This window comes from Equus quagga, chromosome 14 (genome assembly GCF_021613505.1).
Source record: "Equus quagga isolate Etosha38 chromosome 14, UCLA_HA_Equagga_1.0, whole genome shotgun sequence".
Lineage (NCBI taxonomy): Eukaryota > Metazoa > Chordata > Mammalia > Perissodactyla > Equidae > Equus > Equus quagga.
The window spans coordinates 28466922-28483522 of record NC_060280.1 but is presented as its reverse complement, the minus strand read 5'-3'; the positions used below and the strand labels follow the sequence as shown (position 1 = coordinate 28483522).

At 35.1% G+C, this 16601-nt stretch overlaps 1 protein-coding gene across 2 annotated transcripts in view; it reads left to right on the top strand.

Annotated features, from left to right (window-relative positions):
- RAB6A (RAB6A, member RAS oncogene family) overlaps positions 1-16601 on the top strand; it is a 71076-nt gene that overhangs the window by 42131 nt on the left and 12344 nt on the right. The window contains exons 4-6 of one of the 2 annotated variants that reach the window (XM_046685928.1): positions 854-959; positions 2959-3070; positions 8375-8468. In XM_046685928.1, the coding sequence (XP_046541884.1) occupies positions 854-959; positions 2959-3070; positions 8375-8468 (312 nt within the window). Of the gene's footprint in view, positions 1-853; positions 960-1025; positions 1132-2958; positions 3071-8374; positions 8469-16601 lie in introns of both variants that reach the window. The other variant, XM_046685927.1, reaches the window with a different exon arrangement.

Sequence of the window (16601 nt, the reverse complement as noted above, 5' to 3'; positions counted from 1 at the left end):
TGAAGAGATTTCTGTCACTTAAACAGTGACTATCTGAAATGCAGTATTTTGGGACCTATACTCAAAAAAACATTATCTCTAATGCTGTTTCTTAAAAGTGTGTGAGTTTTTTCTTTGGATGTTCTCTTTTATGTTTTAATATATAGCATGCTATTTCTTAACATTTGAAAGCTTGGAAACTGTTTTATAATTATAGAAGAACTTAATGCTGGTTTTCAGGCTTTTCTTCCTTGAATGTAGATGTGAAAAAGTAAGAAAGTAAAGAAACTTTACAAGGATTGTAGGGTTACAAAAAGATGTTTCTCCTTTGTTATGAGATTATATACAGTGTTCTGGGAAGAAATGTGTGGAAGAAACAGAAGCACAGTAGTCAGAGACTCAATTTCAAAGTGTTCTGGATGCAATGAAAAGGGACATTTTAGCTTCAGGGAAGCATTAATTCCTTTACTCTGATAGCCTGGGCTGCTCGTTGACATTTACTTTCATTTTTCCTTTTATGCTCACTGTTTAAACATCAGCATCTTGTACCTTTTGCTGTCTAGAAGGCATAGAATTCAAAGAGAAGTTATAGGGAGGGGAAAAAAGGAAACTGTATTTCTGATTCTGTGAAATCTTTCTCATTGTCATTTATAAGTCATGTACCTTCAGAGCAAGCAAATTTTTAATATTACTCTCTGTTGAAAAAGCAAAGAAGTTTTATGTTACTTCCATTCCTCACATCCCTGCAACTTTCTGCATGAGTCTCCTTTTTACCTCTTTCCCACCTTCCTCCTTTTAAAAACATTATTTCTTTTTTCTTTTTAGTATGAGTTTGGTTTTTTTTTTTTTTTATTTACTTTTTCCCATCCCACAGATCAGGCTGCAGCTGTGGGATACTGCGGGTCAGGAACGTTTCCGTAGCCTCATTCCCAGTTACATCCGTGATTCTGCTGCAGCCGTAGTAGTTTACGATATCACAAGTAGGTATTTTGCAATGGGTTGACCTTTCTTACTTTTTTTGCTTGTTTGACTGATTTTATTGTTAGGTACGATTGCAATTATGGGACACAGCAGGTCAAGAGCGGTTCAGGAGCTTGATTCCTAGCTACATTCGTGACTCCACTGTGGCAGTTGTTGTTTATGATATCACAAGTGAGTGGGGGGAATTACGCATTTCTAATCTTCTTTCATCCTTTAGCTTAGCTGCATGCATGTTCTTGTCTTGTGCTTGTTTTCCATACTGGCATGTAAAAATGAGTTTTGTCATAGCAAAACTTATCACAGACCACCTAGGTCGGAGATATCTGCTTTGGTGTTTGTACCAATATGCTTTATTTCTACTTGCCAGGGTTTTTTTGCCTGAAAATTTTCCTTCAGGTCCCATTATGAATCCTCTCCAAGGCTTTCTTAGTATCCTGTTATCCCTAAGCCACACCATAATTATGGTTGGAAGAATGTTTCCTTCTTCATTTAACTTGATCTCAGATTTCTCTAAAATAAAATAATCTGCATTTAAGCCTCTTGCCAAGTTTTCCAAATCCTCCAAGGCTTCTGTTGAGCCTGTTAAAAGCTTCCGCTAGCCAGCTTTTCTCTGCTTTCCCCTTCCAGCCATCCTCTGTCTATAGAGGAAGGCAGAGAAAACACAATGTGCAATTTTCTACTAATCATTTTCATTTGAATCATATCTGGATTCTGTGACTGTGTTACTTGGTTGCTAACAAATTACACTTTTGTTTCTCTCTGAGAAAAAAATTTTAAATGGGAAACTAAAACAAGTAATAGTCTTCTCTTTTTCTTTTCCTTAAAGACTGAATAATGCCTTTGGCATTTTAAGTGACTGTGAATTTTCCATGGAGCGTTGGTGACTGACAGGGAAATGCTCTCTGATTAAAATTCTTTGTAAATTGGTTTATGATATATATTAGGCAATATTAAACATCATTCTATGTAGTGGTCCATAATTTATAGAAAAACCAAGATAGTACTGTATGTTGGACTTCTTTAAAAACATCTTATATAAACAAACTATTGATTTGAACTAGTAATACTGCTACTTTTTTTTTCTTCATATCTGTTCAACCAGAAGTCATATCTACTTAAGAATTGCCATGGCAGAATTCTAAGTTAGAAGTTTGCCTTCAGAGACTTTTTTTTTCTTTTTTTCTTTTCGGTTAGGTGCTATATGCCATCTTTCTTTTCTTGAAGCTTTACTTTGGGTTGCTACTTGTTTAAGATAATGTATGTTCATTATTGTGCATTGACAAGTTTTGCAGCTTTAAAATGTTTGTGCTTACTTTAACCAAATCAAATGAAACCTAGTGTATTTTTCTTTAAAAATTGTGTATATGAGGTTAAAATATTAGTGAACTGTTTTCTTTAGCTGATGTAAAAAGTGTTGAAGTACTCTACTTAGAATCCAGTTCTAGAAAGGATGGATTTTGTTACAAGTGATTCTGATGCATTAAACTAATAAACTTCAAGTTAAAGTGATCACAAACTGAATAAGCAATGCAAATAGAGTGGTGTTGAAAGCTATTTAAAGGCTTTACAAATTTTCTGGATGTGTTGGGACTTACTGGCTGACATACTTTGGAGATGCTTTCTTTGTCATGTTTAGTATGTGTAAGTAATCAAAAAAGCGTTGTGGCAATGTGACACCATATTATCTGCCATAGCTGTCCTTACATTTTAAAAGTTTTTTTTCAATTGCATATAGTACACTGCACTCATTTGGTCACATCCAAAAATTTTAAACTGCTGTAAAAGGAATCTAAACGATTTTATTCTTGTGATTTGTTTAGATCACTGACAGTTGCACTCAGATAAAATGGAGTTATGTTGCAGGCACATTAAAAGTGAGTCCTAATGTGCCAGTCCCCTTCCAACTTCCAGGGCTTTTTTTTTCTTTCTTTTTTTGGTCCATGACTTGGGGAGGCATTTGCAGTAACACTAATCTCTCTGTCCACCCTCCCATACCAGATGTTAACTCATTCCAGCAAACTACGAAATGGATTGATGATGTCAGAACAGAAAGAGGAAGTGATGTTATCATCATGCTAGTAGGAAATAAAACAGACCTTGCTGACAAGAGGTATGGAGTGATTTTGTACGTGTATGGAATGTTTGATTTCTTTGTTAAACAGCCTGATAGTTTTGTTACGGGAGAATTGTTTTGAAAGGAGACATGTTTAATCCTTAAGTTTATATCCCCGTTTTCTTTAGTGTGGGAACCTAAAATATAAATGTAAACATTAAACTCAGTCCTTAAAGGAAAATTAGTGTTTTTGTTTTGTGTAACTACGTGTGTGAATAACTCTCATGCGAGATTATTTAAATTTGGAAAAAAGATTGTTTACACATGAAGTGGATAGCTGTTTTGCTTGTTTTAGGCCAAAGAACAAAATGTTTTAAAAAATCTTATCTTTAAAAAATATTTATAATGATTAAATGCACACTTTCTTGGTAGTCTTCTTATAAATATTCATTGTAATTCAGTGGTGTAGTGTTTTCTTTTCTTTGTTTTTTTTTTTTTTCCTTAAATTGTATGATTGAGCCAGACTGTGTGGTTGAACTGAATAGCCTGATTGTGATACCTTAGTCAAATCAGCAAAGCCATATTCAAGTCACAGGATCCAAAATGTATTAACATCACTTTAGAACCCATGGCTTGAATATCTGCCTTCAGCATTCCTAAGTGACCTACTAGATATTCTTTCTGCTTTAAATAGTCTTGACCATTTTACTTAACAGTTGAAGCTTTTACTATTTATTATTTGTTTATTCACGAGTTGACTATTGAAATTCGGGTAGTGAACTTGTGCTATTAATTAAAATGTTGCGAGGAAATCCAGTATGTTCAAAGGATTGTGGAAAAGTTAAGCCCATTTCTGCCCTTGGTACCTCATTTGGAATTGGCACTTTGGTGACAAAAAAAGTCTTTCTTAATTTAGAAGTAATTTAAAAGTATGATTTTGTCTTTTCTTTATGAAAATCATTTTTTGGACATCAATTTGCCATCATATAAATCTTTACTACTTTATTTATCTCCAGTATGAGAATTTGAAGATCACATAGGTATATATTCTACTAGAGAGTCCCTGGATACCTTCATTTTTAGATAGAAAAATTGTAAATCTGAATTGTTTCCCTTTATAGCCAGAGTTTTCTAAAAGGATGCTGATAAGCATCTGTTCTTTTATTGCGTAATGTTTCAGTTGAGTACACAAATGCTAGAAACTTATCTAAATTATATTTACAATAATTTTTCTTTAAGGTAGTATTTGTTCATTGCTTTGGAATTACCATGTTTCTCAGTGATTTTTGCCAGACTCTCACCCTTCAGCTATTCACATTTAAAAAAATTATAGCCTTGTTCATTCCACTAAAATAATTTTAAAATGAGTAAAAGATTTAAATGCTTTTTAAAAAAGCATCAAAGGAAAATCTTTTGGTAGTGGGTAGTCTTTTATAAGCATGACATGAAACCCTGAAGCCATAATGGGAAAGATTGATAAGTTTGAATACACGAATATAAAGATCGTATTCATCTATTAGATCAGCCATTATTCAGAAGGTTGATAATGCATAGTATCATCTAGAGTCTGAATAAACAAAAAGCCTCATACACTGAAAATGTAGCTAATACAATTTGGAGGGGGAAACGGTTTAACAACATTGGAATTTAAAATACTCATTGACTCAAATCCACTTCCACTAATTTATTCCACAGATATTCCCACAGAAATGTGAGAAGATGAACATATAAGAATGTTTATTACAATATTATTTGTAATAGTAAAAAATTAAAATCAATCTGAATGTTCATCAGTAGCAGTAGCATTTTATAAGTGAAATACTTGTAGCCACTGAAAAGAATGAGAGGAATTTATTGCTAACACATGAAGCTTACAAAACTATTTAATAAGTGTGTATAGCATGATACTCTTTCTGTTAAAAAAAATTGAAAGATGGTAGATTTATATATGCTTTTGCTTAGAACAAATTTGCATAAACATTTATGGAACTTAACTGTAGCTATCTTAGGGAAGGGAGTGAGATTATGGAGGACTTTATTGTGATGATTGGTCTTTTAAAATTGATTACTTTTGGAGTCAGAAGAAAAGTTTTAATAACTATTCAAGTTAAATGTCATTATCACTTTCTTTGAGAATTAAATACTTTTTGTGATAAAACTTGGAGGAAAGACCAGAATATATCTGTTGTGTCTCAGTATAAACACCCAAATGCTCAGTACTCTTTCCGTCCCCTGTAGTCCAGTGACTCCCAGATGTTTCAAACCTGAGAATCACTTGGTAAATATGGCTTATTAGACCCTCTTTTAAGATTCTGGCTAGAAAGGTCAACTTTTTAAATTTGTGGGGTTTTGATCCTACTTCTACATATTGTTATTCAATCAGTCTAGAGTGGGGCCCTTGACTCCATATTTTAAAGAGTCTTCCTAAGTGAGTGACAAAATCAAACCCTGATTGGGATCATTGCTATAGCTAACCTTCAGCCGTTTTATTAGGGTGACTTATGGTTCTGACATGAGGAAAGATTTCTGCCTGGAATCTTTCATGTGTAGGGTTTACAGACTAATAATCATTCATTCAAGAAGTATTTATTGAGTATCACTTACGTTTCAGAGGATGCTACTCTAGGATAGAGTAGGGAACAAAAAGACAAGTCTTCAAGGAACGTTTTATTGAACCAGACAACAAATAAGTAAAAAAAATACATAAGATGTTTGATAGTGATATATGCTATGGGTAAAAAATAAAGCAGGGAAAGAGAATATGAAATGTTAAGAGTGAGTTTGAAATATTATATGAGAAGATTACTGGTGACTTGAGTAGAGAGGCTAAGGAAGTAAGAGTTAACTATGCAGATATCTTGAGAAAGGAAAGGTCCTAGGCAGATAGCTCAGAAAACGCAAAAAGCCCTGAGTTGGAAATATACTTAGCTTATTTGAGGAACAACAAGGAGGCCTATATAGCTGGTGAGAGTGATGAAAAGAGCAGTAGGCAATGAGGTTTAAAAGAAATGATAACAAAGGCCAGGTCACGTAGGGCAAAAAGCAAAGTCTCTTTCTAAATGAGATTGGAGGTTTTGAGCAGAGGAGTAACTTTTCATAGATCATTGTTTGCTCTCTTGAAAATATATAAGAGTAGAAGTGAGGGGCCAATCCAAACAAGAAATGGTTATGGACCAGGATAGTGGTAGCTTGTGTGGTGATCAGTGGTCACATTCAGATATATTTTCAAGGTAGAACTGTCAGGATATACAGAGGCAATGGATAGAATACACACTGATAGAGGGAATTTGCTGTGTGGGAGAAGGAGGAGTCAAAGATGACACCTAGATTCTTGGCCTGAATAAGTGCCATTAACTGAGTAGAAGAGACTGCATAAAGAGCTGATTTGGGATGGAATATCATGGCTTCAGTTTGGGTCATTTAAAGTTTAGAATGGCTGTTAGATATCCTAATATCTAATTAGATGTCAGGTAGGCAGCTGGCTATATGAGTCTGGAATTCAGAGTAGTGGTCCAGGCTAGATAGATAAGTTTGGGAGTCATCAGCATATAGATGGAATTCCAAACTATGAGACTGCATGGGATCACCAAGTGAGTAACTATAGATAGAGAAGAGGTCCAAGAAGTAAGTTACAGAATTGTTTTTAGGAAATTTACACATTTAGAACTAAAGTTCTGCAGATTGTCAACTTAATCTCAAATAGTTAAGAAAAGAAATGTGTGGTTTTAAAAATTTATACACACACATAAATACATAGAGAATAAGAAGATAAAACAAGCAGATGTAGTAAAACATTAACAATTGGATTGTTATGTAAGAGAATGTCCTTGTTTTTAGAGCATGGAGAATTTCTGGAATAATATCTTCTTGTAGACAAGAAGCGAGTGGAATCTAGAACATAAATCTTAAGTTTGGGGAGAAAGTTCCTCCATAGTAACAGGACTAGAGGTAGAATGTAAGGGCACACACACAAGTAGATCAGTAGATAGACGTAGTGTGGGAGCTTGTGAAAATTCTCTTGCATTGCTTCGGTTTTCTGTGTGTGTGTGACAAAGCAGAGTTTATCAGCTGATAGTTTAGATTCATTTCATTGGAATACTTGCATATTTATTAAAGACCTATGTGCCAGCTAGGTACTAGGAACATGAAGATAAATGAGATAACCTTGCACTTGAGGAGCTCCTAATTTGAGACACACTGCTAATTATAATGCATTACAAAATGCCCTCTAAAAGAAGTATTAAAATATCAATACTGTGTATTAAGACATTTTAACATACATGTCTTTTGACTCACTTGTTCTAATTTTACAAATCCACAAAATCCAACCTAAGGAATTAATCCACAGTGCACAAAATATTAAGCACAAAGATGTTTATAGCAATAGCTTTCACAATAGTGTTAAATTTGAAAACAACTTACACTCTTAACAGTTTGGGAATGGTTATATAAATTATAGTAGCAAATTGACAAATTAGCCATAAAAATTATTCTACACAAAGTTTTTAATCACAGGATAAATACTTACGATCAGAGAAAATAGCAGACTATTAAGTTTGTTGTTTTGTTGTTATTGTTGTTGTTGTTTTTGAGGAAGATTAGCCCTGAGCTGACGTCCACCACCAATCCCCCTCTTTTTGCTGAGGAAGATTGGCCCTGAGGCATGCCCATCTTCCTCTATTTTATATGTGGGACATCTGCCACAGCATGACTCGCTAAGGGTCCACGCCTGGGATCCAAACTGGCGAAACCTGGGCCGCTGAAGCGAAGTGCATGAACTTAACCACTGCGCCACCAGGCTGGCCCCCAGACTATTAAGTTCATTTGTTTGTTTTAATTTTTTTTTTTTGAGATTGGCACCTGAGCTAACATCTGTTGCCAATCTTCTTTTTTCTTCTTTTTCTCCCCAAAGCCCCCAGTACATAGTTGTATGTTCTAGTTGTAGGTCCTTCTGGCTCTGCTATGTGGGATGCCACCTCCGCATGGCTTGAAGAGTGTTGCTAGATCCATGCCCAGGATCCACACTGGTGAAACCCTGGGCCACTGAAGCGGAGCGTGCAAACTTAACTACTTGGCCACGGGGCCAGCCCCCAGGCTATTAAGTTTTTAAAAATAAAAATGTTACAGGATGAGCTCAGCCAAGTAAAAGCAAATCAATGAAAAGGTCTCTTTAAAAAAAATAGGTATAACATAAACACAGAAGTGCAAATTTTTACGGGTACTGCAGCCTGATGAATTTTCAAACTAGTTTTGCCTGTGTGACCAGCACCCATATCAAGAAAAATTATTTTCAGAACCTTGTTTATAATCTTTATATCTTTCAAAAAGAAGAATTTGCTTATCTTTTTTATTTTTCTACAGACAAGTGTCAATTGAGGAAGGAGAAAGGAAAGCCAAAGAGCTGAATGTTATGTTTATTGAAACTAGTGCAAAAGCAGGATACAATGTAAAGCAGGTAAGTGTTCTTTGAGTATGGGTTGAGGTTATCAAATTGAACAAACATTATGAAATAATTGTGTGATTATTCTATTCTCTAGTGTAAGATTTTCTTCCAGTTAGCAACAGGAGGCCTCATGAACTAGCAACATATTATTAAACAGTGAAAAAATATAAATGTGGCAGTTTTTAGAAAAAGAGAAAAGACTTGTCAAACTTTTCAGATTGTGCACAGGACAGCTATTTTATTATGATTGCAAGATTATGTGAGTGCAAGGTAGTAAAGTCACCATTCTTTCACTACATCCCTACTGCATTGTTTCAAGGTAAATTTTCTTTATTTTAGAGGTTGATGGTAAGATTATGATAAAAGAAAGCAAGTATTTGCTGTCAGCAATGGTGTTTTGATCGTTGTGAAAGTACATTGTGGTTACTTTATCCTTAATAAACTGCTGGTGTGTTAACCGTGTTTATAACATGAGTGTTTGGGGAGGTGGAAAATATGAGGAGACCTCACATTATCAAACTGTTTTCTAAAAGTTACGATAGCCAAAAACTCACCTGCTTAATTCTTCAGGGCTGCATATCATATACAGCAGTGGTCCAAGATTTGTAGGATTTATAGACCAATAAATTATTTTTTTAATTCTAAGTGATCAACAGAAGGTTAAAGTAATATCCTTTAAACTGAATAAGTAGAACTTTATGAAAAATTCTCTATATTGTTTCCATTTTTGGCACTTTATTTCCCATCTCTCCTTGCCTTGAAACATGTGTAAGTAATATTGAATTGTCACTGATTCCCTCCTTAGAGATACTGTTTCATGCTTCCACATCTTTGTTCATGCTGTTGTTCTCTTTGGTTAGAATACTGATTTTCTTTCCTGAATGATACCTACTGATCCTTTTAAGTTTCAGTTTAGATGTTAGCTCTTCAGAGACTTTTTCTCTGGCATTCTCCACCATCCCCCCAGGCTATTTCACTTGGTGATAAATGACCCTATTCTGTGTTTTCACAGACCCCTGGCCCCTTTGAAACCACTGTCATAGAACTTACCACATTATTACCACCATATTATCATATGTCACTGTCCTAGGACAAAGCAGTGAGTAGCTTCATCTAGCTTTCTCTATTATAGTCATTTTGATAAGGATGTGAGCTAGTTTCCTACATGTCCAAGTATTGCCTTCTCCAAGACATCTTTCAGTCTGGGTTAATGTCTAAAGGGATTGCTGTGGCCCCCTAGTCCTGACCCCAAGTAGTCTCATAGGTTTGGAAGCTCTAAAATCATCAGCATGTAATGAGTGCTAGTGATAGCTACTGTCTTCATAACATTTAATTGCTTACAAGTTTAGATAACTCGTAGGATGTGGAGAAGATGGGGTATGTCATTCATTTGCTATTTTATAAGCACATAGTGTTTTAACAGCTATATTGAATTATAATTTACATACCACAAAATTCACTTGTTTTAAGTGTACAATTCAATTAATTTTAGTGAATTTACAGTATTGTACAACCATCACCACAATCTGATTTTGACATAATTTTTTCCAAAAGCCTGACCTAGGCAGACAGATATAGCTAACTTGTGATAATGAGGAGAGACTTCTTTTACAAAACAGTCTTATCCTGAATTCAAAACCTATTTGCTACTTTATTATTTCTCCTTATTTAGAGAACATGTGATTTTGCTGAAGTTCCTGATTCTATTGTGACTTGATTTTATCTTTTAAATATAAATATATTAAATATGACCAAAATTACCATTTTCAAATTTTGGAATAGAGCTGCCTTTTAATTTTTTTGTAGCTTCCTTCTTAACTCACAAAAACCATTGCTTTTTGTTTTATAGGGAGGACCACAATATTAGAAGTTTATTTCAAAATTTAGAGACCCATGCTTTGTCAGCTTGTATATTTAGTTAAGGAAGAAAAAATTCCTTGGAACCCCCCCGAGTGAGAGAGTGAAACCAAAAAAGAATTAAAATCTTATTTTAATAAGTACATTTAAATAAAGGTTAAAATCCTCGCCTTTTAACTGTCAGTGATTAATCATGTAGAATATATTTCTATCATGTGGGAAAATTACTGGCTGATTTTAAGTATTAGCTAAGAAATATATCACATTATTTTTTATGGATTGTCTATTCCCTGAATTAGTTTTTAATAAAGGAGCTGAACGACTACTCTGAGTATCATTTTAAAAACTTAGCCAATTAAATGACTAGAAATGGAAGTCTTTTCTTTTAGTTGCACTACAAATCACATCAATGTTAAAAAAAAAAATCCCAAAAGCATAACCTTTGATATCAATTGATATATTAGCTGTATAGAAAAATGCAAATTCAAAAGCTAAATCAAATCTGCCAAATAACCATTGTCCAATTCCTGGAGTGAGAAAAGTTTTCTCTAAGACAGATATTTTTGAAACCCATACAGCTTACGGTTGAGGCTCGGAATGCATTTTTCCTCCACCTTACTGTCTTTGGCAGAGAGTAGAATACCTGATATCCAAACAAAGGTAACAAAGGACAGAGGTTTTAGAATGGCAGTTTGTCCCTATGAAGGGATCCTCGGATTAGAGAATTGTTTAATGGTTCTAACCTTTAATGTACATAATAGTTACCTGGAAACTTATGTAAAATACAGGTTCCTGGGGCACTACTTCTGGACATCAATTCAGTAAATCTAGAGTAGTGTCCTAAAATCTACATTTTTAACAAGAATCCCAGGAGATTTCTCATGCAAGCTATAATTTGTAAAAAGACATATAAAGCCATAGAGATGATTTAGCAAGTATGTCCAATTTATTCAGTTTGCTAGTTGTTTGAACAAGTATTGATCTCCTAATCCCTGCTAGATACAGAAGACAGGCCTCCTACATTCAGGTGCCTCCATATTCTGTTGAAGCCAAATTAGTACATAAGGAATTAAATATGTACCCAAGTGCCAAAATGTGTCTTTATGAAGTAGAACAAACCTAGTGAAACCCAGAAGCTCTTTTGACTCATTTGTATTCTCACCTTAGAACCAGTCATTTGGATACCTAGTCTTGTTGCTTCTGCTTTTCCCAATGCTGTGTTAAGGCCCTTGTTTTCTGTTGCCTTGTCTATTACCAGAGTTTATTAGCCGATACCTGCCTCTAATCTTGCCCCTCTTTAGTTTATTCTCCACCATGCTATCCCAGAGTAATTGTTTTAAAATGCAGATCTGATCAGGTTACTTCTGTGAATTTTACTGTGAATTTTAAGCAAACTCCTTAGTATGTTATGCCCTGCTGTTCAAAAATCTTTGATCTAGCCCCTGTATAACGTCACTATCCTGATCTTTGGTCATTGTATACCCGTATGACGCTGCTTAAAGTGTCCCAAGTTTACTGTATTCTCATAGTTACATTGTATGTTATTGTCCCTCTTACTAAAATACTGGTTTCTTCACTGTCTGCTATTTGTAATTAAAAACTCAATTCAAGCATAATCAAATTTAGATTAAGTGCCTTTCCTAATTATTGCTGTAGTACCCTTTCTTACTTTTAATGTAGAAGTTTTTCATCAATTCTGCCTCCCACTAGACTGAATTCAATAAATGTTCACTGGAAGATACACAGAGGTCTGTCTGTGTATAAGATGTGTTTATCAGTACTAAAATACTGCCTAGTTGTACTTTTCCATGTACACAGATATTTTCTAGCTTTCTGCTAATTGGATTCCCTCGTCCCCACTCCCTCTTTACTGGATCATAATGCATATAATAAAAGCTTAAAATGGGCTTTCTCTGTTGCTCTTTTTCCTTTTTAAAGAATTCAGAGAGATTTTATTAATGCATCATTTAATGTCTGACCATTTAATGTCTGGTTCAAGGGATTGGGCCTTAGTGCCTAAGAACTTTGGCTTAAAATAAAATAGATTTATTCCTACCCAATACTGCTACTTGTTCTTCTTATTTAAAAATGTTCTGTACTTAACCCTTGTGCTCTTTAGTCTGGTTTAAGCACTTAACCCTAAAACCCTGTTCTGTCTTAAAGAATATTGTTGTAGTTTTTAAATAAAAACTATCAAAGCTAGAACTAGAATAAATATCTAACTTGATCATTTGTATTATATAGGTTATTTAAGTAATGTTTTTCATTCCACTCAATATTTCATAAAAAGACAGCCTGGGGCTGGCCCCGTGGCCGAGTGGTTAAGTTTGCGCGCTCCGCTGCAGGCGGCCCAGTGTTTCGTTGGTTCGAATCCTGGGCGCGGACATGGCACTGCTCATCAGACCACGCTGAGGCAGCGTCCCACATGCCACAACTAGAAGGACCCACAACGAAATATACAACTGTGTACCGGGGGGCTTTGGGGAGAAAAAGGAGAAAAATAAAAAAAAAAATCTAAAAAAAAAAAAAAAAGACAGCCTAAGGAAAAAATTGTACCCCTTATTTTTCTAATTTTCTTTTTAAAAATGCAGTAATAGTGCTTTCTTTGTGAAAGTGGTATGGTATTTAAATTGCTGAAGGAAATGGTTATGATAAGGTGATTATTTAAGGCTCCACCTGACTTTTCATCTGAGAATTAGTACATTCTTTTAATGAAGTATTAAGTATATGGGTGTCAACTTTTCTTATTATGTTCTCTAATTTTACAGTAGTGGGAAATGGAAAAAGAACAGACCTTTAACTTCTAAAATCATCAGTGCTTGTCAGAAGAAAAAGATTTCTTTGAAAGAGAAGGAAGGACTTTGTGAGAAATTCGTGATAGCTGCTGGGCATCAGGGCTAATACATCAATGAACGCTTGTGTACATATTCACAGTGGAGTTGTGTGTGTGTGTGTATGAGACAGTTATTTTATACCTGCTGCGAAAACCTGTGTACTTTAAGCATTAGTAGAGATAGTGTCTTTTCCACCCCACTGTATCCTGTGTCTACCATAGTTCTTGACTCATAGCAGGTCTTAACCTTGTACTTTTATCATGTACCTTGATCCACAGGGTTCAAAGACCCACAGTATGCATGACCACTGTAAGTTCTTTGGAGAATATAAAGTTATGTAAAATACCATTCTTGATTTTGTTTTTTTAAAGATTTTATTTTTCCTTTCTCTCCCCAAAGCCCCCCAGTACATAGTTGTGTATTTTTAGTTGTGGGTCCTTCTAGTTGTAGCATGTGGGACGCCGCCTCAGCATGGCTTGATGAGTGGTGCCATGTCTGCGCCCAGGATCCGAACCAATGAAACCCTGGGCTGCCGAAGCACAGCATGCGGGCTTAACCACTCGGCCATGGGGCTGGCCCCCATTCTTGATTTTTAAAATCTTAGGATATAGATTGAGAAGAAGAGTCACATTCTTATGAAAACTATGCAGTAAAGGGTAGATAACACATGGTAAATGCCTAATGAATGCTATGGATAGTAAGATCCACAGTAAGAGAAATAAAATGAATACTGATACTGGGAGGTATATTTATTGAAGAAATGAAGAATATCACATACAGTTAGGATCAAGGAAGGCTTTGTTTAAAAACACCACAATCTGAGCTAAACCCCTAAGGAGTTTATTTGATTTGCATAGATAAAAGGCAGGGGATACTCAAAGGAAGAAGAGAAATTAATGTATAGTATAAGATCACTTAGCACATATTGTATAAATATTATCCCATATATATTAACTTTAAAATATTTCTTTATTGCCTTCCTAACAAGCACTTTACATACAATGTGTAAGTGCTTAGATACTTGCTGAATACAAGAAAGAATCCAAGTAATAGTCTTCTAAATCAGCTGCTATTGTTGCTCTGATTTTAGAGAGAAAATTTGAAGCATAGTTGTATAACTTTCCCAGAATTACCTAAATACTATATGTTAGAGTCAGTTAATGTACCAAGTGTTTATCTCACTTAATTCTCACAGTATTCCTATGAAGTAGATAGGTATATCCTTTTCACTGATAGGAAACCAAAGTTTTAGAGGCTAAGTAACTTCCCTTTAAGGTTATATAGCTGAAACTAGATTTTGAACCTGGGTCCATTTAGTCCCAAAATCTATATTCTTAATCCTACCACTATTCTGCCTCTCTCATATATTTTTTTTAATTAAGATTATGATAGATTACAACCTTGTGAGATTTCAGTTGTACGTTATTGTTAGTCATGTTGTGGGTACACCACTTCACCCTTTGTGCCCTCCCTCCACCCCACCCACCCCCTTTTCGCTGGTAACCACCGATCAGTTCTCCTTGTCTATATGTTAACTTCCACCTATGAGTGGAGTCATATAGAGTTCGTCTTTCTCTGTCTGGCTTATTTCCCTTAACATAATACCCTCAAGGTCCATCCATGTTGATGCGAATGGGACGATTATGTCCTTTTTTATGGCTGAGTAAAATTCCATTGTGTACATATACCGTATCTTCTTTATCCAGTCATCAGTTGCTGGGCACTTAGGTTGGTTCCATGTCTTGGCTATTGTAAATAATGCTATGATGAACATAGGGGTGCATGGGACTCTTGGAATTGCTGATTTCAGGTTCTTAGGATAGATACCCAGTACTGGGATGGCTGGGTCATAAGGTATTTCTATTTTTAACTTTTTTTTTTTTTGTATGTTTGAAATTATTTATTTGAAATTCAGCATCAGAATTTCCTCCATGTCAACAATAAATTTTCATGGAAAAATTTTCTCAAGTTTATATATTAATGACTTAAGTGTCCTTTTATTTTTTTTAAGAAACTAGAGCTACTATATATTCTAAGATTCTGTTTCTCTTTCTGTAAAGTGAATTCAATTTGCCGATCTCTGAGGATTCATGATATGCTAAGATTGTGGAATTTTATAATCACCTTACCAGCCTGTGAGGTTGTGTGTCCTTTTTTTTTTTTTTAACATAGTTTGATACCTGGAAGAAATGATAAGGGGTGCTGTGGCTCTCTCCTATGAGCTTTTTGAACGGATTTCAAAAACTGATTAAGTTACAGACATAATGAGATTAAGTTCTCACATTATTTTTTTTTATTTTTTTTCCAGGTTTTTTTTAATTGAGTTATTGATAGGTTACAATCTTGTGAAATTTCAATTGTACATTAATGTTTGTCAGTCATGTTGTAGGTGCACCACTTCACCCTTTGTGCCTGCCCCCCACCCCACCTTTCCCCTGGTATCCACTAAACTGTTCTTGGTCCATAGTTTTAAATTCCTCATGAGTGGAGTCATACACAGATTATCTTTCTCTTGCTGGCTTATTTCACTTAACATAATTCTCTCAAGGTCCATCCATGTTATTGCAAATGGAATGATTTTGTTCTGTTTTGCAGCTGAGTAGTATTCCATTGTATATATGTACCACATCTTCTTTATCCATTCGTCTGTTGATGGGCACTTAGGTTGCTTCCACGTCTTGGCTATTGTAAACAGTGCTGCAATAAACATTGGGGTGCATAGGACTTTTGGGATTGCTGACTTCAGGCTCTTTGGATAAATACCCAGTAGTGGGATGGCTGGATCGTATGGTAGTTCTATTTTTAGTTTTTTGAGGAATCTCCATCCTGTTTTCCATAGTGGCTGCACCAGTTTGCATTCCCACCAGCAGTGTATTAGGGTTCCTTTTTCTCCGCAACCTCTCCAACATTTGTTGCTATTAGTTTTAGATATTTTTGTCATTCTAACGAGTGTAAGGTGATATCTTAGTGTAGTTTTGATTTGCATTTCCCTGATGATCAGCGATGATGAGCATCTTTTCATGTGCCTATTGGCCATCCGTATATCTTCTTTGGAGAAATGTCTGTTCATGTCTCCAGCCCATTTTTTGATTGGGTTGTTTGATGTTTTGTGATTGAGTTGTGACAGTTCTTTATATATTATGGATATTAAGCCTTTGTCAGATATATGATTTGCAAATATTTTTTCCCAGTTAGTGGGTTGTTTTTTTGTTTCAATCCTGTCTTCATTTGCCTTGAAGAAGCTCTTTAATCTGATGAAGTCCCATTTGTTTATTCTTTCTATTGTTTCCCTTCTCTGAGAAGACATGGTGTCCGAAAAGATCCTTTTAATACTGATGTCAAAGAGTGTACTGCCTACGTTTTCTTCCAGAAACCTTATGGTTTCAGGTCTCACCTTTAGGTCTTTAATCCATTTTGAGTTTATTTTGGTGAATGGTGAAAAAGAATGGTCAAT